Below are 27,055 nucleotides of genomic sequence, written 5' to 3'. Positions count from 1 at the left end.
AAGCCTAATCTTAAAAGTAGAGAGGGTGTCTGTCTCCCTGATCCGAATTGGGAGCTGGTTCCACAGGAGAGGACCCTGAAAGCTGAAGGCTCTGCCTCCCATTCTACTCTTACAAACCCTAGGAACTACAAGTAAGCCTGCAGTCAAAGAGCGAAGCGCTCTATTGGGGTGATATGGTACTATGAGGTCCCTAAGATAAGATGGGACCTGATTATTCAAAACCTTATAAGTAAGAAGAAGAATTTTAAATTCTATTCTAGAATTAACAGGAAGCCAATGAAGAGAGGCCAATATGGGTGAGATATGCTCTCTCCTTCTAGTCCCCGTTAGAACTCTAGCTGCAGCATTTTGAATTAACTGAAGGCTTTTCAGGGAACTTTTAGGACAACCTGATAATAATGAATTACAATAGTCCAGCCTAGAGGAAATAAATGCATTAATTAGTTTTTCAGCATCACTCTGAGACAAGACCTTTCTAATTTTAGAGATATTGTGTAAATGCAAAAAAGCAGTCCTACATATTTGTTTAATATGCACTTTGAATGACATATCCTGATCAAAAATGACTCCAAGATTTCTCACAGTATTACTAGAGGTCAGGGTAATGCCATCCAGAGTAAGGATCTGGTTAGACACCATGTTTCTAAGATTTGTGGGGCAAGTACAATAACTTCAGTTTTATCTGAGTTTAAAAGCAGGAAATTAGAGGTCATCCATGTCTTTATGTCTGTAAGACAATCCTGCAGTTTAGCTAATTGGTGTGTGTCCTCTGGCTTCATGGATAGATAATGCTGGGTATCATCTGCGTAACAATGAAAATTTAAGCAATGCCGTCTAATAATACTGCCTAAGGGAAGCGTGTATAAAGTGAATAAAATTGGTCCTAGCACAGAACCTTGTGGAACTCCATAATTAACCTTAGTCTGTGAAGAAGATTCCCCATTTATATGAACAAATTGTAATCTATTAGATAAATATGATTCAAACCACCGCAGCGCAGTGCCTTTAATACCTATGGCATGCTCTAATCTCTGTAATAAAATTTTATGGTCAACAGTATCAAAAGCAGCACTGAGGTCTAACAGAACAAGCACAGAGATGAGTCCACTGTCTGAGGCCATAAGAAGATCATTTGTAACCTTCACTAATGCTGTTTCTGCACTATGATGAATTCTAAAACCTGACTGAAACTCTTCAAATAGACCATTCCTCTGCAGATGATCAGTTAGCTGTTTTACAACTACCCTTTCAACAATTTTTGAGAGAAAAGGAAGGTTGGAGATTGGCCTATAATTAGCTAAGATAGCTGGGTCAAGTGATGGATTTTTAAGTAGCTCTTTCAAGCTATAAAAGTCCATAAAAAAATAAAAGTACTTAATTCTTCCACCAAAACATCAAATCTAGGCTTTCATCCTAGATACATCTTCTGGCAAATTGTAGCTCAACTTTCAGGTCTTCCTCATAAGAAAGTCCTCATATAAAATCAACAATAATGATAATAATAATATTAAAGCAAACAGAGCTCTGGTACTGGATCGGAAAAGTTTCGGTATCAACAATGAAAAAATGTGGATCGGTGAATCCCTACTTTTGGGAAATAAACCCTTTAAACGGTAAAATAAACAGTTCATTTCTGAATGTAACAGCAGCTATGGACACAGGAGGAGCTCTGGATTAGTTAATGAAGGATGTTGATATTTTGTTTTTTGTTTTTTTTGTTTTTTTGTTTGTTTTCCCCCCACTCAGACAGAGCCGCTGCTTTCAGGTATGCTCTGCAGCTCCTATGAGCTACTGTTGCATAGCACTGTGGCCTCACGGAACGCTAAAGTCATTGACCGGCAACCTCTTTTTTTTATTTTTATTTTATGTAGGCGTGAAGGCGGAACTTTGCCACCATTGAGTTGCTACATGCAGCGCTGCAACAAAATAAAACTAGCAAATGTCATAGTGTCCGGTATAAATGGCCGATACCGATATCTTTAAAAATGACAAATACAACCCCTGGCAAAAAATTATGGAATCACCGGCCTCGGAGGATGTTAATTCAGTTGTTTAATTTTGTAGAAAAAAAGCAGATCACAGTCATGACACAAAACTAAAGTCATTTCAAATGGCAACTTTCTGGCTTTAAGAAACACTATAAGAAATCAAGAAAAAAAATTGTGGCAGTCAGTAACGGTTACTTTTTTAGACCAAGCAGAGGGAAAAAAAATATGGACTCACTCAATTCTGAGGAATAAATTATGGAATCACCCTGTAAATTTTCATCCCCAAAACTAACACCTGCATCAAATCAGATCTGCTCGTTAGTCTGCATCTAAAAAGGAATGATCACACCTTGGAGAGCTGTTGCACCAAGTGGACTGACATGAATCATGGCTCCAACACGAGAGATGTCAATTGAAACAAAGGAGAGGATTATCAAAGTCTTAAGAGGGTAAATCATCACGCAATGTTGCAAAAGATGTTGGTTGTTCACAGTCAGTTGTGTCTAAACTCTGGACCAAATACAAACAACATGGGAAGGTTGTTAAAGGCAAACATACTGGTAGACCAAGGAAGACATCAAAGCGTCAAGACAGAAAACTTAAAGCAGTATGTCTCAAAAATCGAAAATGCACAACAAAACAAATGAACGAATGGGAGGAAACTGGAGTCAACGTCTGTGACCGAACTGTAAGAAACCGCCTAAAGGAAATAGGATTTACATACAGAAAAGATAAACAAAAGAAATCATTAACACCTAAACAGAAAAAACAAGGTTACAATGGGCTAAGGAAAAGCAATCGTGGCCTGTGGATGACTGGATGAAAGTCATATTCAGTGATGAATCTCGAATTTGCATTGGGCAAGGTGATGATGCTGGAACTTTTGTTTGGTGCCGTTCCAATGAGATTTATAAAGATGACTGCCTGAAGAGAACATGTAAATTTCCACAGTCATTGATGATATGGGGCTGCATGTCAGGTAAAGGCACTGGGGAGATGGCTGTCATTACATCATCAATAAATGCACAAGTTTACGTTGATATTTTGGACACTTTTCTTATCCTATCAATTGAAAGAATGTTTGGGGATGATGAAATCATTTTTCAAGATGATAATGCATCTTGCCATAGAGCAAAAACTGTGAAAACATTCCTTGCAAAAAGACACATAGGGTCAATGTCATGGCCTGCAAATAGTCCGGATCTTAATCCAATTGAAAATCTTTGGAAGTTGAAGAAAATGGTCCATGACAAGGCTCCAACCTGCAAAGCTGATCTGGCAACAGCAATCAGTGAACGTTGGAGCCAGATTGATGAAGAGTACTGTTTGTCACTCATTAAGTCTATGCCTCAGAGACTGCAAGCTGTTATAAAAGCCAGAGGTGGTGCAACAAAATACTAGTGATGTGTTGGAGCGTTCTTTTGTTTTTCATGATTCCATAATTTTTTCCTCAGAATTGAGTGAGTCCATATTTTTTTTCCCTCTGCTTGGTCTAAAAAAGTAACCGTTACTGACTGCCACAATTTTTTTTTCCTGATTTCTTAATGTTTCCTAAGCCAGAAAGTTGCCATTTGAAATGACTTTAGTTTTGTGTCATGTCTGTGATCTGCTTTTTTTCTACAAAATTAAACAACTGAATGAACATCCTCCGAGGCCGGTGATTCCATAATTTTTGCCAGGGGTTGTATCTGTGCCAATAATCTGGTAGACCCCTACTGAATACATTGGGTCTGTGTGTAAAAGTGACTCCAGTCACTAAATGGTTTGTGTGATATGTTTATTAAATCCCTTGAAATCAAACTAAGAGTAAAGCAAATCCTGACTGTTTAATTTTAACTCCTTTGTGTTGATATATGGAACTCTGCTCTCTTCCACAGCATGTCTTTTTCCTGATTCTCTCCCCTCAGCCCCAACCAGTCCCAGCAGAAGACTGCCCCTCCCTTAGCCTGGTTCTGCTGGAGGTTTCTTCCTGTTAAAAGGGAGTTTTTCCTTCCCACTGTAGCCAAATGCTTGCTCACAGGGGGTCGTTTTGACTGTTGGGGTTTTTCTGTAATTATTGTATGGCTTTTGCCTTACAATATAAAGCGCCTTGGGGCAACTGTTTGTTGTGATTTGGCACTATATAAATAAAATTGATTTGATTTGATATGGAAGCAAATTTCCAAGCACTGTGCCACTGCCTAAATACTTCCAGACCTGACTGTAACATTACAACACCATATATTTACCATATTGCAGTTGCAAATTACAATATTTCCCACAGTAATCGCAGCCGCGTTGGTATTCTGTTTTATGACTGTTTTCAATCAGTCAAAATTAATATTCCATTTTTGTTTAGTTTTTTTTGGGGGGGGGGGGGGGTTACAAAATGGGTGAAAACCAAAGAATCCGTGTGATTTTTATGAATATGATGAGCACCATTTACTGAGTGAAATCGAAGCAGGCAAACTTGTTGCACGAGCTACCATCGACATTAACGGTTGTCCAATTGTCCAGGACAAGAGTAAAATGTGATCGGACAAGCAATATGCTCTAAATTGTTGTCCAGTCGGACAAGTGGCATTTTTGTTTTTGTTTGTTTTAAAAGGTTCAAATTCTTCGTTTTCATCGTTGGGAACCAAAACACCTGACCTCCGCCCTTTTTTCTTATTTACATCACATCTTGTCTCGCACCTCGCAAGAAAGTGTCTTTGGTTTTTGCCGCATTCAACACAATTATCCCTCAGAAAGTGATTGGGAAGCTGACCGCACTGGGACTGAATATTTCCCTCTGTAACTGGATCCTGGACTTTCTGACCGGGAGACCCCAGTCGGTCCGGGGAAAAAACACCTCCAGCACCACCACACTGAGCACTGGGGCTCCCCAAGGCTGTGTGCTCAGTCCACTGCTGTTCACTCTACTGACCCACAACTGTGCAGCACTGCACAGCTCGAACCACATCATAAAGTTCGTTGACGACACGACTGTGGTGGGCCTCATCAGTAAGAACAACGAGTCAGCATACAGAGAGGAAGTACAACGGTTAGTAGACTGGTGTAGAACCAACAACCTGTCTCTGAATGTAGATAAGACCAAAGAGATGGTTATTGACTTCAGGAAGACCAAGCGTGATCACCCCCCACTCCACATCGACGGCTCTGCTGTGGAGATCGTCAAGAGCACCAAGTTTCTTGGAGTTCACCTGACAGAGGATCTCACCTGGTCCCTCAACATCGGCACCATAACCAAAAAAGCCCATCAGCGCCTCTACGTCCTGCGGAGCCTGAAGAAGGCACATCTACCATCCCCCATCCTCACTACATTCTACAGAGGAACCATTGAGAGCATCCTGAGCAGCTGTATTACTGCCTGGTTTGGGAACTGCACCGCATCGGATCACAAGTCCCTGCAGCGGATTGTGAGAACGGCTGAGAAGATCATTGGTGTGTCTCTCTCCACCATCACGGACATTTACAACACATGCTGCATCCGCAAGGCAATCAGCATTGTGGATGACCACACACACCCCTCACACGCTCTTTTCACCCTCCTACCATCTGGAAAAAGGTACCGCAGCATCCGGGCCCACACATCCAGACTGTGTAACAGCTTCTTCCCACAAGCCATCAGACTCCTGAACTCTTCCCATAAGCCATCAGACTCCTGAACAGCCAGAGTCTGGTCTGATAATTGCACACATCTCATTGACTGATCGAACACACACACAGACACACATACACCTCACCTACAAAGACAATAACAAAACTGAAAAGCTGCTGCTAAAAATAAGTCTGTTTAAAATCATACTCCCTGCACCACCTCCTCCCCACTAATGTGGTCCTGTGTATTTATTGTATCTTGTATATTATTAGCACCTTGGTCCTGGAGGAACGTTGTTTCGTCTCACTATGTACTGTACATGGTTGAAATGACAATAAAAACCACTTTATTTGACTTGAAAACATGATATCACAGGGTTCTCCCCAGACAATGGAACAACGGTGCCGCACCATCAGTGTTATGACAGCGCCATCCCACTCTGCTCTGCTCTCAGGTAGTTTTCCCCGCCGGTAGGTTGCACCTCAGAGAGCACAGTGGGGGAAAAAAAACTCAGTCTTCAGATAAAAAGAGCTCCTTCTGCTTGCATAGCTCCAGAAATTCATTTATAGGCTTTATTTTACAGTTGAAAGCCTTCATGTTTCCAAAGTTTGCTCAAATAGAGTGAAGAGTCTCTTGTTCCCTCACACACACGCACAGAGAGAGAGAGAGAGAGAGAGAGAGAGAGAGAGGAGGAAAAAGTGTGAACATCAGACACTACACACTGTAAAAAGCAGCGAAGCAATTTTAATAAATGATCATCTTCACCACATAGCCTCAGTGAAACAGTAAAGTGTGAAAAACTGATTCAGAAAGTTTTTCATCCATGATTTCATCATTAAAAGAGCAAATTTACTCCTTCTTCCACAATTTTTTTTTTTCATTTTCTTTTTATTATTGTTGTTTATGCACTAATGACACCCGATCAAATTACTTGTATGTGAGAACTTACTTGGCAATAAATTTGATTCTGATTTGACAATCAAATCAGTCCAGATTTAGCTCATTTTCAAACAAGACAATTAGGGGTTATATTGTTTTGTTTTGTTTTTTAATAAGTATGCAATTCCACTCAAAAATGTTGGGAAAAAAAAAAAAGCTAAACTGTCAACATGACAGAAAAATTCTGCCTGCACTCTTACTGGACTAAAGGTACAGTGTGTAATTTTTAAAGAAGAGAGCAAATGCTATGTTCATCAAATATTCATGTGTTTTTAAACTTTTCAATGTTATTTATTTTCTTAACATAGACAGAAAAATACAAAAAAGAACTTTAATATTTTTTTGTTTTTGGTCTATTATTCTTGCTTTCAATACATCTAAAACTAGGGGTGTCGGAATTAAAATTGATTCACGGCCGAATCGTGATTCTTATTTATTACGATTCTGAATCGATCCAAAATGTTAAAACATTTTCTTGCTTACTCGCTACGTGTACTGTTTGTCAGGCATCGGCTTCCGTACTACAGCGTCCCGGGGGGGTCCGGCATGCTTCAAACACTTGTGAGCTGCAGAATTCAGTGGCTGTAGCTTAGCATGGTGGACGAAGAGCTAATTCAGCCAGCACTGTCTTTGCTGAAGGCAAATGTTTGGGCGCATTTTGGATTTTATTATTTGCTGCGTAAGAAGGAGCGTGACATGACTTATGCAGTGTGCAAAATCTGCAAAATGAAAGTCATGTACTTCGAAAACACTTCAAATCCGCAAGCCCACATGCTACGTCATCACCCGGAGCTAAAAGAGGGGAGCCGACTACTGACCAGCGCTTCGCTAAACTGCCAGCCAACTCCGAACGAGCAAAGCAGATAAGTAAATTTACATCTAGAATCACTTGATTAACTTTGTAAAGCTGCATTTTCTTAAACATAAACATTTTTAAAGTGATATAACTATTTCTCAGAGCTCTATGAATCGAAAATCGAAACGTCACTCCAAGAATCGGAATCGAATTGAATCGTGAGTTGTTGAACGATTCACATCCCTATCTAAAACCATTGAAATTTGAATTTCACCACCCACACAGGAGAGAAGCAATTTATGAAAAAGTGTAATTTCAGTACTTCCACAGTAGCCTGCCCCTGGACACCCCTAGGTGACATGCGCCATTGGGGCATGTATCGCGTGCCTTTGGCACTCTTCCTGCCTGCAGCGCACGCTTGCCTGGACAACCAGCTTTCCCTATAGGACAAGTAAACTGCCAGGGTTACTTGTCCTCAATGCCTGACGACTTGTAATTAGTCTGAAATTGAAACGACTCAGCTTTGATGAAGCGGCTGGACAGACACTTGTGATTTGAGACATCCATTCTATTAGCTTCCTTCGCTGTGTGCTGTTCACTGCGGAATTTGGAATTTATTTTCTCCATTGTAAACAAAGGGAAGAACACTACAATTAATATAATGAATAAGACATTGGTTCATAATGAAAGTATAATGGAGACGGTAAAAAAAAACAAACTTTGTGGTCGACATAGGCGGTAAACCTGAGCACATTTCGGTGGCCTGTGTCAAGCCAGTCCACCTGGATTTGGACAGACCCACGGGGCTTGCCCGTTCTCCTCCACTGTGTGCTTAAACGCCGCAGTGCCTCTCATGCTCCAATGCAGAGTCCTTAATGCGGCTGGATTATATTCACTGCCCCGTTTATGGTGAATTTTGGGGGCAGCGTGTAACGAAGGTAATTCAACATGTAATAATTGTGGACATAATTCACCGATTGTCATTTGCCGTTAGTGTGTGTGTTTGTGTTCGGAGTTTAATGATTAGCTCATTGTTAAACTCGCAACACACACACGTGTGAAGCTTTTATTATTTCATATAAAATTATTTAAACATTATTTGGTTGTTTTATTGTAGTATGATATATTGGGTTATCGTGGTGTCATTTATATATATTTAAAAAAAAATTGGTAAGTATCACTGTATATGACTTTTCGGGCTGAAACGGCTTATTAAGAAGGCGGGCTCTGTGGTTGGACTGGGTCTGGACTCTGTGGAGAAGGTGGTGGAGCACAATAGGCTCTCCAAGATCAGGACAATCCTGTCCAATCAGAACCACCCACTGAATTCGATCTTCTCTCACCAGAGAAGCACCGTGAGCAACAGATTGCTATCAGTGAGGTGCTCCACTAAGTGACTGAAGAACTCGTTTGTCCCTCGCTCTATTAGGCTGTATAATGCAGCCACTTCAGCCAGAAGCAGGAGATGTGAGCCGGAAATGCCGGAAATGTCCCATGTAGGTCCTTAAACTCCTCCTTTTTTTTTTCTTTTTTTTTTTGTGCTGTATTATTTATTGTTACTTTTATATATATTTGTAACATGTGCGTTTTATCTGTGTGAATGGGAGCAACAGACCGCCACATAATTTCCTTCTGGATTAATTGCCTGTCTGTCTTTCAGGCAAAGATGCACTTTGAAAAAAAAAAATCACTTTTTAGGGTTATATCTTGTTCAGATATAACTGAGAACACTGATTTTTCTAAGTAAGAATTGTGTGTCAAGAATCTACCAGATTGCACCAAAATGCGCCATTTAAAAAATAAAAAAATTCTGGAGGATATGCCCCCTGGACCCCTAACGAGCACTTTGTTCCTTCAGCACTCATGTTGTACCACTTCGCCGCACAATCCGTCCAACGTCAAAAAAAGTTTGTCAAAAAAACATTTTCTCACCAGCACCCATGTATGTATTTTCTTCAAATTGTAGAGCCCTAGTTTTAATTAATTATTGTATCCGACTGTCCATACCAGGGGTACGCTTGTTTGGAAAGCCACCAAAACTTATGTGACAATTCTGAAGGAGTGATGGGCATTTGTGGCTTTGATTGGCGAAGCTGTGCATAGTGCAACTTTTATGTGGCGTCAACAGTTAAAGTTTTTCGGAGTCTGAAGTCTTGCAACTACTATGTGCCTTGCGCTTTGTAGAACAAAACCAACCACAAATCTTGATATCAGGGCACTTTATTATTTCTTTAATGAAAAGTGACGTTAGCATATCATTGACAATAAACACTACTTAGTCTATGTGTATTGTGTTTTATCTGACCAAATTGAAATGTTCCTTGTTGAGAACTGGGGAAAGCTGTACTGTGCTGGTGTGATAACACCCACTGGTTTTGATTTGTTCCTTAAATAGTGGGTGCGTGGTGAGGTATTGTGTGGGAGGAGAGAATCAGAGTGGGGGTTGTGTTGTATTGTACGTTCTGCTAGAGTGGTAATTCTTTGTGTATATGTTTTGAGGTTTATTCTGCTTTTACCTCATCCTCCTTGTTCGTCATTATTTTCTACTCTCCCAGGCTTACTAGTCTTTTATTATGGAGTTGATACTGGTTTTGAAACATATTTTATAGTAACCTACCAAAACAAAATAGGAAGGTAGAAACTTCAAAGAGCCCATCTAAAATCTGTTCACCCACTACATGCATTTGTGTCTGTATGTTGTGCGTGCATGCACACAGTAGAGAGAAGGATTCTCATACAGTCTGGTGTTTACACTAGATCTAAAATCATGAACATTCACTCCATGTAGTAGCTGAATGTTTTTTGAGTTAAAAAAAATGCAAAGCATGCAAAAAAAATAAACATGATGCTTGTTGCATGCTTATTGGAAAATTTATAATGCAGTAAATTTGGATGCTCTGATGCGACTTGCCTATGCACATGATGTAGTCAAACCTAGAAGCTAGCAGTATACCTGTGTTGCCGATCGAACGGTCCCCCCTAACAATCGGTCCGCCCTGCTTCTCTGCTCATGCGTCATTTCTGAGCGTCAGTGATGATTCACCGATTATCACCTCGTTTCTGCTTAAAACTTCACTCCATTCATTATCTGTCTCAGTGACAGACATCTGAAGCTTTTGTACAACAATCATTTCCACATAAATTCAGCATTATTACATAATAAAAGATGGAAGAAGCGACCAGAGCGCCCCAGCAGCACATCTGAGTCTGACGTGCTGCTGTGCCTACCTCATTTCGGAGCATCAATAGCGACTCACCAATTATGGCCTCGTTTGTCCTTAAAATGGCCTTGTTTCTGTTTAAAACTGACTTTAGAATGATTTAAGAGGTTTTACTTTGTCATCTGATGGTCACTAATCACATTATTCCCTTTGATCGCTTTGGGTGTGGAGTGAGGCTCACAGAGTCAGTCTCAGACGTGCTGCTGTGGTCCGAAATGACGCATGCACGGTGAAAGCAGGGCAGACCAATTTTTAGAGGGGACTGTTTGGTTGGCGACATCAGCATGCTGGATGGCAAACAAAGCAGCAACTGTGTTTGCTTGTCTTTTAAACTGCATTATCAGCTCTCACACGGTGGATGATGGGACAGTCCACATTGTAAGAACAGGATCAAACAGTTTTAGACTTGGAAAGAAAAAAACCTGTCATGAAAACAACAATTTTAGACTGTTTTAAGCCTGTCGGAGCTCCAGTTTTATTAAAGCCAAACCAGTGGCGTTGTCTGATCAGTGGCGGGACAGTCAACATGTGAGAACATGAGTCAAACCATTTTAGACTCGAACAGGAAAAAAGTTATGAATCAAACTAAAACAGTTTGATTCATAACATCACTGTTCATAACATGACTGTTTTAAACCTGTCACAGCTCAGTGTGGTTGTTTGTTTGGGCTGCAGTAGCTCACTTGGTAGAGCAACCAATGTTGTGACCCAAGGGTCGGCGGTTCAGATCCGTCTCCCAACTAGTCAAAAATCTGCATATTGCCGTTGTGTCCTTGGGCAAGACACTTAACTCACCTTGCCTGTGTATAAATGAGGTGGTGGTCGGAGGGGCCGTAGGCAAAAATAAAGTAAAATAAAGCCTTTTAAGAGAAAGGCAGTCCACGCTGATCAACTAAAATAGCTTACTGTGCATTTAAAGCGAAGCACTGTGTTTGTCTATTTAAAAAAACAACAAAAAAAAAACACGTGATTTGGTCCGCTGGCTGCACTCTGCTCGGCCTGGTACCCCCAGTCGAAGTTTGCTATTTGCCCAGCGGCTGTCTCTCTCCCCCCAGTGTGAGGGGCCCAGCACTGCCCTCAACACCAGGCGAGTCACAGTTCCGTCCCTGGGCACACTGACAAACAGTCTCTGAAAGAAGATTCCCTTAGCCGAAGTCCACTCTTTCTTCTGTGTTTTGCTTAGACTCGCACTGAGTGTTTTTCTTTTTTGGGCAACACACAATCAATGCTTCACAAACATGGTAACTTAAGTAAAAAAAAAAAAAAAAAAAAAGTGACTGCGAGGCTTGCATGTTCAACCTCCAGCTGAAATGCATCTGGAGTTTCTCTGCAATTCAGAGAATTGCAGAGAAAGAGGGATAAAAAAAAGATTCATGCAGGGACCAGTCCATCAACCTTTGAGGGGAAAAAAAATTTAAAAGGTTACATTTTACAAGTTGGGGGAAAAACAAAACAAAGCCATATCCTATCACCATTTCAGCAAAATGTCAAGACTTTGGCTCGACCATGGTCGGGCGAATAGACTATTTGTGCCTTATTCAGCCGACGATTGGGCAAATACATAAAAACATTTTTAGACACTGCTTTGTGTCCTTGGCCACCGGGAGAATAGACTCGGCCCTCTGCATGCACTTTAAGTCAAGTTTTCATTGACAGGGTGCAGAGCAGATTTATCAGTGTGGCTTTTGTGGAAAAGCTGCACTCTAGAGCCCAGTTTTTCACAGGCTGTGCTCATGTTCACATGTAGCCTGTCTGACTGAGAATGACACCGACCACCTGCGCTTACAGTCCGGTGTCAGGGGAGTGCTGAGCTGAGCTCCTGACACGGGGAAACATCCAAAACTTGAAAAAATAAATAATTACCCAGGATGCATGTTCTCTCCGTGTTTGCATGGGTTCCCTCCATGTGCGCTGGTTTCCTCCCACATAACTAATCTGTTGCTAGGTCTGGGTGTCTATTCAATCTGATATCGATTGGGGTTGGTGTTATTAAAGCTGTTTTTGAGCTATTGCCTGATTGTCTTGTTATGCAACATATTAATACTACTTAACAAAATTTGGCTCTCAAAATGCAGGCAATAGTGTTTCAGTGAATTATAAATTTCAAAATTATCCGGGGGACAATGGCCCCGGTCTCCCCTACAAATCTTGCACATGCAGCACTCGCTGTGCAGCACACTGTAGGAGAACGTTTCTCCTGCAGCAGGAGAACACGGCTATGGGAAAAGCTCTCACACAGTCCACCCCAGAGAACCTTCGTGCACTGTCCCACAGAAATGTCCCCATTCCTTTGGTGGGCTACCACCTCAGCTTCAGCTTGAGCTAGGACAAACCCTGGTTTACAGTGGTCCCTCGCTATGGCGCGGTTCACCTTTCGCGGCCTCGCTGTTTCGCTGATTTTTTTTTTTTTTTTTTTTTTTTTTTTTTTTTTTTAGTCCAATTTTGCATGCTTTTTTTTACAGTGCATTGTGTTCCGCGGCCTCATCAAGCAGCCGGTCGCAACACCACGAAGGGAGAGCACACGCATTGTGTTCTGTGTGTCTGTTTATAAGAATCTTCTCGCCCAGAAGAAAAAAGAGCGCCAACAACTACCCATAACTGTGTTCTACACTCGGAAAAAGACACCTGCAGCGAGGTGTGTCAGTGGAAAAGACGTGACAGCGCAGCGGCGCCAGGACGAAGAGGTGCGATTAGAGGAACTGTGAAATACTGGTCATTCACTATTAATAATTTCTTATGTGTCCAACCTTGTAGGTTGATTGTTAAAATTAAATTTGTTAGTTCTAAAAGCCATCATAATTATTTATAGGAAAACGTTCTATTTTTATTTCTCAAACAAATGTTTGGGCCTGAAAACAGGTTGGTCTTATTTTTCTACTAAGGTTTGAACTTTGAGAGTGTTTACACACGAGAGAAAAGTGAGAAAATGTTAATGCCTGATTGAGAAAAGTGTATAAAGTGTGTAGTGAGGGGTTTTACAGCTTTAAAACATCTATAATAATTGTAAAAAATAACACTGGCTACTTCGTAGATTTTGTATATCGCGGGCTATTTTTAGAACGTAACTCCCGCGATAAACGAGGGACCACTGTATATTATGGCTGTTTGTTTCTGGCAGTGCATGAATGAACATTTTTATGGAAGTTTGAATGTGAAACCTTTAATTATGATCTAACCTAAAACATCAGATATTCAGTAACTGCTTTAATGTACTCAGGAAGGACACATCAGTTAAATCTCAGGGAGGAATCATAACATCAGCACACTTTGCTTAATATTGGCTGAATTATTCTGAATTATTATTTAACACATATATTTGAAAGCTTTATTGAAGAACTGGGAAAACATCTGAAATTCTAAAAACATGCTGATCAAGAGCTAAAATTAGTCCATCTTCTTAAGATTCAAGCACAACAACTTTGACTCTGAAAGTTAAGACATGATATGTTTTGGAAATTATTGTTATTAAATGGTTCTCATTCGTTTTATCCCCCGCTGGTCGAAGGCCCAAAGGGGGATTATGTTATGGCGATTTACGTTTGTCCATCTGAAAAAGGCTATAAATGTGCTGAAATGAACTCCTCTCACATTTTTGGTATGAATATCATGAAGGTACAAATCTTTGTTGGAGGTTCATAATATGCATATGTTCATATCTTCATATCATTCCAGTTGTGCTCATTTTTACCAGAGTCATGACCCTTGATTAACAAAGCTAGACTGTCAGTTTCATGTTTGGGTGCCTGCATTCTGAAATCAGCTCCTCTCACATTTTTTTGTAGGAATTCCATGTAACTTGGTACAAATCCTTATTATAGGTTCATAAGACACATATTGTACAAGACTGACACATTTGCATAGATGCGGCTGTTGATTAGCAAACCTAGACACGGCCAGTTTCATGAGTTCATGCATTCTGAAATGAAATGAACTCCTTGAAATGTTATCAGAATATAGCAAGCACTTGTACCAAAGCAGCATTTGCCAGTGGGGGATATTGTGCTGTCAGAGCACTCTTGTTTTTCACTGTGGTTTTCCTCATCTCTTCTCTGTATGAAGTTGCAGGAAATGGCTTTCATTGGTATTTGAAAAAGGCAAAGTGCTTGCCCTGAACAACCATGCCATATTCGGTCACTTAAATCCCCTTTCTTCCCCATTCTGATGCTCTGTTTGAACTTCAGCAGGTCATCTTCACCATGTCTAGATGCCTAAATACATTGAGTTACTGCTGTGTTTGGCTGATTAGCTGTTTGTGTTAAAAAGCAATTGAACATGTGTACCTAATAAAGTGGCATGTGTACAGGCATGACAGTTTTCTCTGTATTTCTGAGTTTTTTCACCTTCATATGGATCATTTTTGAGATCACTGTGTCCATTGAGAAAAAAAAAATTGCGAGGGGGGTGGTCTGCTGGGAATTGCTCACTGACTTTGCTGCTGTTTTTCACTGTGTTGCTCGATCTCCCGAGTCACTGTATAAATAGTTTTCTGGTGCCCTCTCATCCATTTTATTCCATAAAAATTCTTTTACATGCAAACAAGAACCAGACTAACATTTAGGAGAATTTCTCTTTAAGGTGGCGGTGTGAGGAAAAGCCTTGTGATGGACAGAGAGTTAAGTAAAAGGACTGAAATCTTAGGGGTTTTTTTTTTCCCCAAGTAAATTTTTTTAAAGTTTTATTTTTATATATATATATATATATATATATATATATAACTTGAAAGAGTGACAGTAGGTAGCATTAGCTTCCCCTGCAACAGCGTCTTGCATTTTGTGTTTTACAGTTTTGTGGTTTGATGATACTGCTATTTTAGGATTAAATAAAATTGTTGATTAAATACATTTAAGGAAGGGAATTGGTGTCACAGATATCTTTATCAGGTACCTGAACCTTTGGTGTAGCACTGAAGCAGCGTGACCCGTGTCATGTGGGTCATGTGTACTTGCCAGATAACCACGATGCAAAAATTACAGCATTAGTACTGTGTAGGAGCATGTTTTCTGAAAACCTCAGGCCCAGGAAATACTTGTTTTGGCCCAGTGATGTACAAAGATCGCAGAGTGCAGTGATTTGTTTGCTGATCAGTTGTCTTATAGGTTGTGTGAGATCCTCTTATTTGTGGTAATCAGTTGTTTTTTCCTCTTTCACGCTTTCTCTTATTCTTTTTTTGTTCCCTGATCCAATTATAGTTTGGCATTTTGATGTCGGCATTTCTGTTTGGGGTTGCAAAATGTCTCTGTGACTAATTAAAAATGTCACTTGGTGCGGTTTGGCATCACAACAGCACAGTGTTTACACAAGACTTTAACAGGAGACTATATCACTGTGATCTGTTAGCTGGCTATGAAGCACAAGCACAGAATGGTTCAGGTCAGAATTAATTTGCAGAGCTGTTACCAATTGCTTATACATTTAGCAGATATAAATTTACATTTTGACATGATGTAGAAATTTGACTGGTTACAGCTGAAGTGCTCCAGAGCTTGTGATAGTGATGGTACGGCACTGATAACAAGATACAGACAGTACACTGACTGACCGGGATCACTCATCACTTAACCATCCTCAGGTTCTTAGCTGCAGTGGAACTGGAAATGAGATGAACGTGAAATCACATTCAGAGCTTGCTTGCTAAATGTTTCCACCAAAACACACACGCACACAAACAAACACACACACGCACTTTGTGTGCGGTATACTCCTCAGGTGTCCGGTCTGTGTTTGTGCAGCACTTTTGTGATTGTGGCTTGTGTGTGTTGGATCATGAATGCTCATAGCTTCATGGCTTGATGCAAGATTTGGCCTGTTCTTTTGCAGAGCTCTCTGTCACCCCCACTCACTGGCTGTTTTTGTGCTTCTTAAAAGCTTCATTTTAATCATCAGCATATCGGTCAAAGCTGCAAGAATGTGCACGCATACGCACCATAGATGGTATGTCACCTTTTTACATAAAATAGTCATTCATCTTTTTTTTACTAAATTGATCAAAGCAGATGTTTGTTTTCTGCACTTGTAGTACATGGATTTCTGGGTGCAAATAGACACTGTAATTACTTCAGCCACATAAACACACCACCAAATTCACTGCCTCTCCTGCAGCTGCTGTCACTAACATTTGCTGCTGCACTGCTGCTTGCTTTATTTTTTGTTGTTGTTGTTTTGCCCCTCACCCCTGTTTTGTTTGGGTTTTTTTGTTTGTTTTTTCATTGTAATCATGACCTCTCACTGTTTTAATTTCAGATTTGCATATCCACTTCCACTCCTTCCTCATTTGCATACAGCAAGAATGGCGAGCGGGCATCCCACAGACAAATTCAGTTTCATGTATCAACCAGACACGCACAAGAGGTACGGGTCACGCACACACACACACACACACACACACACACACACACACACACACACACACACACACACACACACACACACACACACACACACACACACACACATATATTCACTCTCACTTACTTTCACATGCCCACAGTCCCATTAACCAGGTAAGGTAATCAACAATGTGAAACCAGTGGAGAACGGTCCCTTTTGGCAGATGTAAAATTGTGGTTTTACGTTAGCAGCCATGTTCAGCCCTGTTATGGAAAACAGGCTGGTCAGTAAGCCTTGCCCTTCCCATTTTGCGCTTTTGTGGCAATTAGACAGACATGCAAGCTTTGATGTGCTGTATTTCATGTCACACAGGAATCCAGACTATAATTTGTAATGGATCCATGTGTTCTTGTGCTTTTCTGTCAGTACGTACGCCTTCTATCGCACCAGTGATTTATGCTCAACTTGAGTTGACTTTTGGGGGGGGATCATGTGCTCTAAGAATTTCAGATTGTGTGTGATGACTGTGTGTATGCTTTGGTAATGATACTGTTTAGCGATTTTTCATGGTCTTAACCTAGTGTATCTCTCCACCCCATTTCCCCCCTTTTCTCTTTCTTATGTGCCCCATCCTCCTTTACTGTCCTCCTTTTGTCTTCCCACCATCTCTGTTTCTCACAGTAAGAACAGGTTATCATCAACTATGAATCCAGTCTACAGCCCTGTTCAGCCTGGCACCCCTTATGGAAACCCTAAGAACATGGCCTTTACAGGTAAGATAACTATTCACGTCCGACATTTTAGCAGCTGTAAGTGGCAAACACAATTCCAGTTTGAGGTCAATAAAGCTCTACTCTGAACGTGTTTTTCCTGGAAGGGTTGTCTATTAAATTATTGTGCATTATTATACAATTGGTATTGAGTACACACACTATTTCCTTACGCACCAAGAGACTTTTATTCACTGTATTTATTTTTGACTTTTGCTCTTTCAGTGTTGAAGGATAGAGGAAAATTAAATCAGAATATATGGAGAAACCTTTTAAACTGTGCTTGTGGCATTGTGGAGTTTTACTGAAGTCAGTATTTGCCACAACTGATCTAACCGTGTAAAAAACACAAAAACAGGCTTTTGTTGTTGGAATTCTGTGCTGTGCTGGATTGTCCATAACAAATACCTTGTTCAAGCACAAGGGTGTTATAAGTACACTTGGTACCAGAGCACCCTAGGTCAGTGGGTTTTGTAATATTGTCATCAGATTTGCTAGCTTTTGTCTTTGTCACTCATGTACGTACACTAAGGTAAGCAAAAATACTCTTCAGTGGCAAGTCACCAGTGGACGATATTCATCCTGAGATGCTGAAGTCTCTAGATGTTGTTGGACTGTCATAGCTGACACACCTACAATGTTGCATGGAAGTCGGGTCAGTACCTCCGGTTTGGGAAACTGTGGTGGTGGTCCCCATCTTTAAAAATGGGGACTGTAGACTGTGTTCTAATTGTAGAGGAATCACACTTCTCAGTCTCCCTGGGAAAGACTATGCCAGGGTTCCAGTCGGAGACTAGACTGTTAGTTGGACCAGATTCAGGAGAAGCAATACGGGTTCCATCCTGGTTGTGTAATGGTGAACCAGAACCTCGCAAGGATGTTGGAAAGGGTCTTTGGAGTATGACCAACCAGCCTGTATGTGTTCTGTGGCCTTTGAAAAGGCGTATAACCGCGTCCCTCAAGGTATCCTGTGGTGGGCACTAGGGATGGGTATCGAGAACCGGTTCTTTTCGAGAATCATTAAGAAATTATTCAATCCACCGACATCAATAGCCTTTTTGCTTCCATTATCGCTCCTTCAGAGCAGTCGTTTTTGAGGTTGTTTTATCGGGAAAATGATCATTTCTTTACATTGATTGCAGACCCTGCAGCGGGTCTGCAATCAACTGCTTCTGCAGCGCAACTCTGCTTGAAGCTTGAACCAACGAAGCAGTGTTCTGATCTGCTGCTTCACTGGTTCTCTGCTTCGCTGCTTTTCAGAACAGAAGCAGCAAGTCTGCTTCTTAACCCCTCTCAAAGCCATTTAAAGATGTCAATCATGAGTCACTTTTGTGCTGATTAAAGTCACTAACTGGGACTCTTGTCTTGTTGCGGGCAAAAAATGAGAATCATCCTCCCTTCCGTTCACACAGCTCCAAACGCTGCACCGCTTTCAGAGTCCGGTCAGAATTAATAAATTCAAAGCGAATCACTGTTTTAAATCAAATGATACTTCTTTCCAAACGTTGTAATACAAACAATAAACTACAATCAACAAAAACATTTGTTTCCTCCAAAAATGAGATGTCCTGCGTTCTTTATGAATGACATTGACGCTGACATGCAGCACAGCCGCTGAGTTCAGCTTAGAGGCTATGCATGGAGTAACATTTGTGCCATTAATGCCTGAAAGGAAATGCTTTTGACAAAAATTACAGATTTTATTTCTATTTATGTCCAGAGGTCAAGGATCCACCATGTAGAGTTTATTTATGTCCAGAGGTCAAGGATCCAGTGACCAATTTCGTATTTATTTAGTTTAAAGTAGACCTGCATTGAAATAAATGCAGTCAGATTTTTGGACCAAAAATGACTTATATTTACATATAAGAGCCTTCTGAATGTAGTAAAGTAAATCTGCAAGCCTAGATCTGTCATTCAACGGAGAAATCTTTGTTTAAAAATGACAAATTTACAGCTAAAATTTGGCCCTCCGCAAAACTGTCAGCACATCCGGACATTGCCGAGATGCAAGAGAGAAGACCCTATCCCAGCATGCATTGCACGTACCAACTGTAATTTGTGGATTTACGTCAGTTTGCATCTCTTACAAAAGCACCTTTTTATTGTCTTATACGGAAGGATCGACTTTTTTAAAACTTCATATTGTCTTGCGGTACGTTTGGTGAGTATACATTTCTTTTATTTTTGGGGACTTTTTCATACGCCCATTAGATTGAGTGGTGTCACATTGAAAATCTACTGTCTTTAGCCTCCGGTGTTACCGTTGCGGGGTACGGATGCAGGACCCGCAAAGAATCTAAGTCATTAAAAAGATACAAACCTCTCTCAGTGGACACGGAGGTCTGCGGCTGCGGTTACCGAGACCGTGTGGCATTTTTCCGCAAGAAGTCTGTCCTTGCGGGCAGCCAGAGCGCTCGCATCAAAATAGTGAGTGTAGTCCCTGGACTTGTTGCCAAGTTGGCCGCAGCTCTGCACAGCAGACACGGGGGCGGTGTGAGTGGCCCGCTGCAGCGTTTACCGAGCCCGCAGACTCGGTAATTGCATCGGAGGCAGTGAGAGCAAGGCGTCGGGGAAGAACGTCGCCCGCTGTCGACGTCGCTGCTGATCTGAGCATGCAGAGCTGTATCTCGCATTCATTGCAGCTTACTTTTGGATGTTGAAACCAGGATGTGTATAATAGTAACATTACTAACAAATAAAATTTCAATGCGGGATTGGAGTGGTCTTCTCCCTCGCGTCGCGGCAATGTCCCCGATGTACGAACAGTTTTCGCGGAGGGCCAGATTTTAGCTGCAAATTTGTCATTTTTAAACGAAGATTTCTCCACTGAATTACAAATTTGGGCTTGCAGATTTACTTTACTGCATTCATAAGGGTCTTATAAATACATATCAGCTATTTCTTTCTGAGATCTGACCACATTTATTTCAATGCAGGTCTCCTTTAAGACTCAATAAATGTTGACATAGAAAACCTGTAAAGCCTACTTTTAGTACACAGAAAATTCACAAGAGGTATTGATAATGAAATTGATAAGGAATCGGTTCGATAAGCGGAATTGATAATGGTCTCAATATCGATGAAATCTTATCAGTACTCATCCCTAGTGAGCACTGTGGGAGTATAGGGTATTGGAACTGCTGCATCGTGCAGTCCAGTCTCTTTATGACCAAACTATAGTTGGTGGGACCAGGGCTTTAATATCTCAGGGTCTTGTTCACAAGTGGGTATAAGTTGGAGCATGAGATTGATAGACTGATTGGGGCAATGTCTGATGTTTTATGAATGCTGTACTGGACCATTGTGGTGAAAAGGGGGCTGAACCAGAAGGTGAGGCTCTCAATTTATCAGTCGATTTGCACTCCTTTCCTCACGTGTGGTCATGAACATTGGATAATGACCGAAAGCATAAGGTCATGGATAAAAATGGCAGAAATGAGATTCCTCAGTCAGGTATCTGTGCTCACACTCCTTGACAAGGTGAGATGCTTGACTATCTGGAAGACCCAGGACAATGGGAGGATTATATTTCTGAGCTGGCATGGGAACACCATAGAAGTTAGAAGACTTGGCCTAAAATGGGGAAGTGTGGGTTGAGTTGCTTGGTCAGCTGCCAACGCGACCCGGCCCTGTATAGGCGGCAGAAAATGAATGAATGAATGGTCTAGCCTAGGGCTGACACAATTAGTCGAGTTACTCCGATAATTCGATTACAAAAAATGTTTGAGGCAAATTCTGTGCCTTGAAGCTCCGTTTAACGTTGTAGTACATATGCCAGGTCTGTGTGTGGCATTATAACACCCCTCCCCCCAAAAGAAGACAAAAGACTAGCGCATGTGCATAAGCCGTGTAAACGTTAATCAATTTAGCACCAAAAGCTACAGCTTTCCAGTGCGACACACAGAGTAAAATAAAGCCTTTTAAGAGAAAGACATCCATGCTGATCATCTGAAATAGATATACTGCTCTTTTAAAACGAAGCAGTGTGTGTTTGTCTATTTTTAAAAAAACACACGGTCCGCTCTACGTGGGGAGTTACTATTGACCCGGCAGCCGGATATTTACAGTTTGCTGTCCACCCGGCGGCCGGCTGCTGTCTCTCTCTGCCCGTTGTGAGGGGCTTAGCACTCCCCTCACACCGAGCGAGTTACAGCTCCGTCCCCGGCCACACTGACAAACAGTCTCTAAAAGAACCTCTCAGCAGAAGTCCACTCTTTCTTCTGTGTTTCACTTTTTAATTTTTGCTTTTTTGGGCAACACACAGAGCTTCACAAACATGGTCACTTAAAAAACAAACAAAAAAACAGTGACTGCGAGGCTTGCATGTTCAACCTCCAGCTGAAATGCATCTGCTGAATCGCAGAGAAAGAGGAATAAAAAAAAATAAATAAATTTCACGCAGGGACCCAGTCCACTAACCTTTAAAAAAAAAAAAACTAAACTCAGAAATGGTTAAATTTTATCATTTTTGGGGGGGGGGACAAAACAGAAAGCTACATCCCATCGCCATTACAACAAAATGTCAATGCTTTGATGCAGCAACATTGTGCCATTGCTTAGGGAGAGCCCTGGACTATTGATGTTTAAAAACACAAAAGTAATTTTTATCCGATTACTCAAATAATTGATAGAATACTCAATTACTAAAATAATCGATAGCTGCAGCCCTAGTCTAGCCCCACATCCAGAAGGTAGCCACGTATCTGCTGCTGTTACATGGGTGTCCCCTTGGCCTATTTCAGTTGCTGGTGTCCTTTTTAAGGCGCCTGTGCACTGAACCATACACAGAGAAACATGCCACATGGCTACATTGTCATACTTGAAGTTCCTCACCATGCAAGGAGTACGCCTAATCTGTATGTCCCTATATAACCGTTCTTTTGACACAAAATTATTGCAGTGGTACTCAAGGATTCTCCAGAGATGCCCAATATCAGACATCCACAAAGATCACAGCATTGTCTGTAAAGTAGGTCAGCAAATCTATCTTCACTGACAAAGGCTCCCAAATTGCTGGACTTCACAACCCTATCCAACACCCATTCTATTCAAATTTTGAATAGTGGCACAGCATAGTGGCTTAGTGGTTAGTGGTGCCTCACAAGCAAGAAGGTCGTGGGTTTGCTTCCCGCCCTTTTTGTGGGAGTTTGCATGTTCTCCTTGTGTCTGGGTGGGTTCCCTCCGAGTATTTGTTTCCTCCCACAATCAAAAATACATGCTTATTTATTTAGGGTCTGCTCTTTTCTCTGCCCTTGACCAAGGCAGTGTCTCCACATCTGAAGTTGGTCCCCAGGCGCTGGACTATGGCTGCCCACTGCTCCTAGCGGTTGGATTGTGTCTAACTGCAATTAGAATGGGTTAAATGCAGAGGATAAATTTTATTGTATATATGTATGTACAATGACAATATTGGCACTTTACGTATTAGCCAGAATTCATCCCTGGTTCATCCCTGGTTCTTGATATTGTCATGAAAAAAAAAAAAAAGTAAATAAAAATAAAAAGTATCTTTAATCCAATAGGGGAGGCATATATATATATATATATATATATATGAAGGGCTTTCACAATTAAGGATGGGGCCGAACTGATCCAGTATCTATATCAACGTCCGCTACCAGTGTAATTCACATTTCGGAAATGTCTGGTAACAACCTGTACCCAATACAGGGGAGGAGCTATGTCTGTCAGACCTCTCAAGTGCTGTTTGGTCTCTGCTCTATTTGCTGCTGGGGAGGGGTTCTGAAGTTGAGGAGCAGTGTTCTTGCCATGGTGGGCAGCAAATTTTCAGGAAGTTCTCGGGTTCAAATTGGACGTGCCGCCCAGCACGGATTTTCCGAAAAATTAACTGAAGGGTTTCTGAAAATGTACCAATTCAATCGTAGAGAAGCTTGAATCTTCGACTGGACTGGGTTGCTTGACGTGAGGACATTTCGCTTCAAATCACAGAAGCTTCCTCAGCTAAAATTCTTGCTCAGGTAGTCTGACTTCTGTCTTGACTCTTGTCGAGAAGAATAAACCAGAAGCCAACAAAAGCTGGAGTTTTTTAACCTAACCAGACCCCACATATCGAGAGGCTGACTGCTATAGGCTAGTGACTAAACAATAGCTCTAATTAGCACCTATTGTGCTCTAGTTAGCACTCTCCTAATGACAGGACGGAAGCCTCTCCTGATGACGTGAATGACTCATTACCATGAACAAAAGACTGAAACTGCTTTGACCTGAGTACCACATTGTAAACAGGGGACAAAGCGTGTCTGAGACCCGCTCCGCGGTTAAGGCTGGGTTTCAACTGTTTTACAAAGAATGCTTCCTTGACACCTCTCTCCTGGACACCTGACCACACCAACCACCTGGACAACTGAGCGCCTACACAGAAATACCAATTCAATCATATTTCAAGCTTAGAGAGTTGTAGTTTTGCTTTATTTTGCAATTTTAAACAAACAGTTAAATAAATATGTTTCTCATTTTCTTCATATCTAATCAGCCACAAACAGCAGAGATCACCAGTCGGCGGCTTCAGTGTTCTGTAAAACACTGTGAAACAGCAGCTCAGAGTGCAGCAGATCACAGCTGAACACAGCATCTCTATCCACTGAAAGAGTCCAAGACTCCATCAAAATCCTTCAGTATTAAGTGTGCGCGTAGCGGATGATACATTCAGAAATTTACGGTTTATTTCACCGTTGAAGGGTTTATGTTTCCAAAAAGTTTGGTCGAAGCAAGAAAACAGCAGGGGGGGGGGGGGGGGTGGAGTGGAGCTTCACTTTTCACATGAAAAGTAGTCTTCATTGGAACTGTTTAGAAACTGTCTACAAACGATCCCATGATCATCTGTGTGAACAGTGGACTTTAGCCTACACTCGCGTTAAACTTGATGATCATAAGTGATCATCTTAACGCACAGCCTCATTCAAACAGGAAAGTCTGGAAAAACTGATTCAGAAAGTTTTTCATCCAGTTTCATCTTTAAAAGAGCAGGTTTGACTGTCAAATCAGTCCAGGTTCAACCAAGACAATTAGATACACAATTTTGTAGTAATTCAGTCCCGCTCAAAATGTTGGGAAAAAAAACTGTCAGGATGACAGAAAAACTCTGCCTCCCCTACTAGATTAAATGCACTGTCTGTCATTTTTGAAGAAGAGAGAAAATGCTCTGTCCATCAAATATTGATGTGTTTTTAACCTTTTTAGCATTATTATGTAGACTTTAACAGAAAAATGCAAAAAAAAGAACTTTGATATTACAACATGTCATTTTTTTGCCTATTATTCTTGCTTTCAGTGCATCTAAAACCACTAATAATTAGTAGAATTAGGGTTTGTCAATAACGTTTGAGGTATAAAACCCAATAGCTTCAGGGGGCCCTGCCCCCTTGACCCCCACCGGGGCATTGGCCCTGGACTCCACCAGGGCTGTAGCTGAACTTTCAGGTTTTCTTCTTAAGGAAAATCTCATAATGAAGCTGTATAACTGGGGTTATTGAATGCCAGCAATAATGATAATAATAATAATAATAATCAACAATTAATCAATCAACATTTATTTATAAAGCGCTTTACAGCACCGACTGGTGTCCAAAGTGCTTAACATTAAAAACACAAAACACATATAAAATAAAATTTTAAAACAGCACATAAAAAAGAACATAAAAATAACAGAACATGTTACCTCCCCACTAAGTGTTAAAAGCCAGTTAAAATAAATAAGTCTTTAACTTAGATTTAAAAAGTGCTAGGTCAGGAATAGTACATAACTCAAGAGGTAGCTCTTTCTCAGTCTGTGGCCAGCTACCGCAAAAGCATGATCACCCCAGCGTTTATATCTTGACCATGGAACATCCCTTAATGTCCTACTGTAGGTGCGCAAAGTTAAAATTTCAGACAAGTAGGGAGGTGCAAGGCCATAAATAGCTTTAAAAACAAACGTTAAAATTTTAAAATCAATTCTAAAACGAACTGGAAGCCAGTGGAGTGAGTACAGGACGGGAGTAATATGCTCACGTCTAAAAGTGTTTGTTAAAAGACGAGCAGCAGCATTCTGCACCAACTGGAGACGTGCAAGAGACGACTGATTAATGCCCGAATAAAGTGCATTACAATAATCAAGTCTGGAGCTGATGAAAGCATGAATGGCTGTCTCAAGATCACGTCTACTGAGGAAGTGCTTTATTTTAGCCAAAAGGCGAAGTTGGAAAAAACTAGCTTTGACAACAGAATTTATCTGTTGATCGAACCTCAAACAGCTGTCAAATATCACTCCCAAATTCTTGACAGCTGGTTTTACATAGTTAGCCAAAGCACCAAAATTTGGTGTTACCACATTTGCTATGCCAGAGTGCTCAAACACCATGATCTCAGTTTTACCATCATTCAGGTAAAGGAAGTTTTGGGACAGCCACTGCTTTACATCACAAATACAATTAAATAATGATGACAAAGCATCACTCCCATTAGTCCTCACAGGCAGATAGATTTGCAGATCATCTCCATAACAATGAAAGGACAGGTTGTGCTGGGTTATAATTAACTTCAATGGCAGAATGTACAAAGAAAATAGAATCGGCCCAAGGACAGAACCCTGCGGCACTCCACAAGACAGATGAACAGTTGATGAGGAGAGGTCCCCAATCATGATAGAAACACTCATTTCAGCCAATAATAATAATATTAACTCAAACAGAGCTCTGGTATCAGAATAGTATTGGTATTGGCAGATATCCAAATTGAGACATTGGATTGGAGGTGGAAAAATGTGGACCGTGCATCCCTAGTCACAATACATGACTATGTACATGGCCCAGATCTGAGAGGAGATCCCCCAGGACAGCCATGGGAACAGCTCCGCTAACTGCTATAATTATCAAAGCTAACTTTCTTGTTATCAGATTAGCTTTTCAGCTAACTTAAAAAACCATTGCAGACCAATTAGCTTCCGCTAAATTTAGTTTTGCTAATTTTTAGTCCGCTAACGGCCACAAGCTGCTAAAACCGAACGGTCAAAAACATTTGTAAACCCTAAAATCACACATTAGTTCTTCTCTGTTGTGTTTTGCAGCAGTCGGGCCACTGTGAGGAGCTGTCTGAGCTCAACTCAGGGGGCCTGGCTGCTACAAAAAAAAGTGATTTTCTTTGACAGCATACAAAGCCCCTGACATGAGGCAGAAGTCGTGAAAAGCAAAGCAGGTTTGACTTATGGTTTGATTTAACAATAACAGTTGGATGCTATTTACACTTACACTGCCATCCAGTAGATGGCGTTGTTCTATGCATTTTGGGTCAAAATGCCATTCGGTGCATTGTATCAGTCAGACTTAAACAGAATTTTCAGTTTTGTGGATGCCTTTTTTTTTTTTTTTAACAAATGAAAAAACATTATTTACTATTAACTTTGATCACTGAGTAGTGTCAAAGTCTTGCAAACA

The 27,055-nt window shown here is 41.0% G+C and overlaps 1 protein-coding gene across 3 annotated transcripts in view; it reads left to right on the top strand.

Annotated features, from left to right (window-relative positions):
• Positions 1 to 27,055, top strand: part of fam168a (family with sequence similarity 168 member A) — a 60,106-nt gene that overhangs the window by 21,267 nt on the left and 11,784 nt on the right. For 2 of the 3 annotated variants that reach the window (XM_034169407.1, XM_034169408.1), the window contains exons 2-3: positions 16,765 to 16,872; positions 17,533 to 17,624. In XM_034169407.1, the coding sequence (XP_034025298.1) occupies positions 16,811 to 16,872; positions 17,533 to 17,624 (154 nt within the window). In that variant the 5' untranslated portion in view covers positions 16,765 to 16,810. The remainder of the gene's footprint in view (positions 1 to 16,764; positions 16,873 to 17,532; positions 17,625 to 27,055) is intronic. The other variant, XM_034169409.1, reaches the window with a different exon arrangement.

This window comes from Thalassophryne amazonica, chromosome 4 (genome assembly GCF_902500255.1).
Source record: "Thalassophryne amazonica chromosome 4, fThaAma1.1, whole genome shotgun sequence".
Lineage (NCBI taxonomy): Eukaryota > Metazoa > Chordata > Actinopteri > Batrachoidiformes > Batrachoididae > Thalassophryne > Thalassophryne amazonica.
This window is presented reverse-complemented; position numbering and strand designations above follow the sequence as displayed.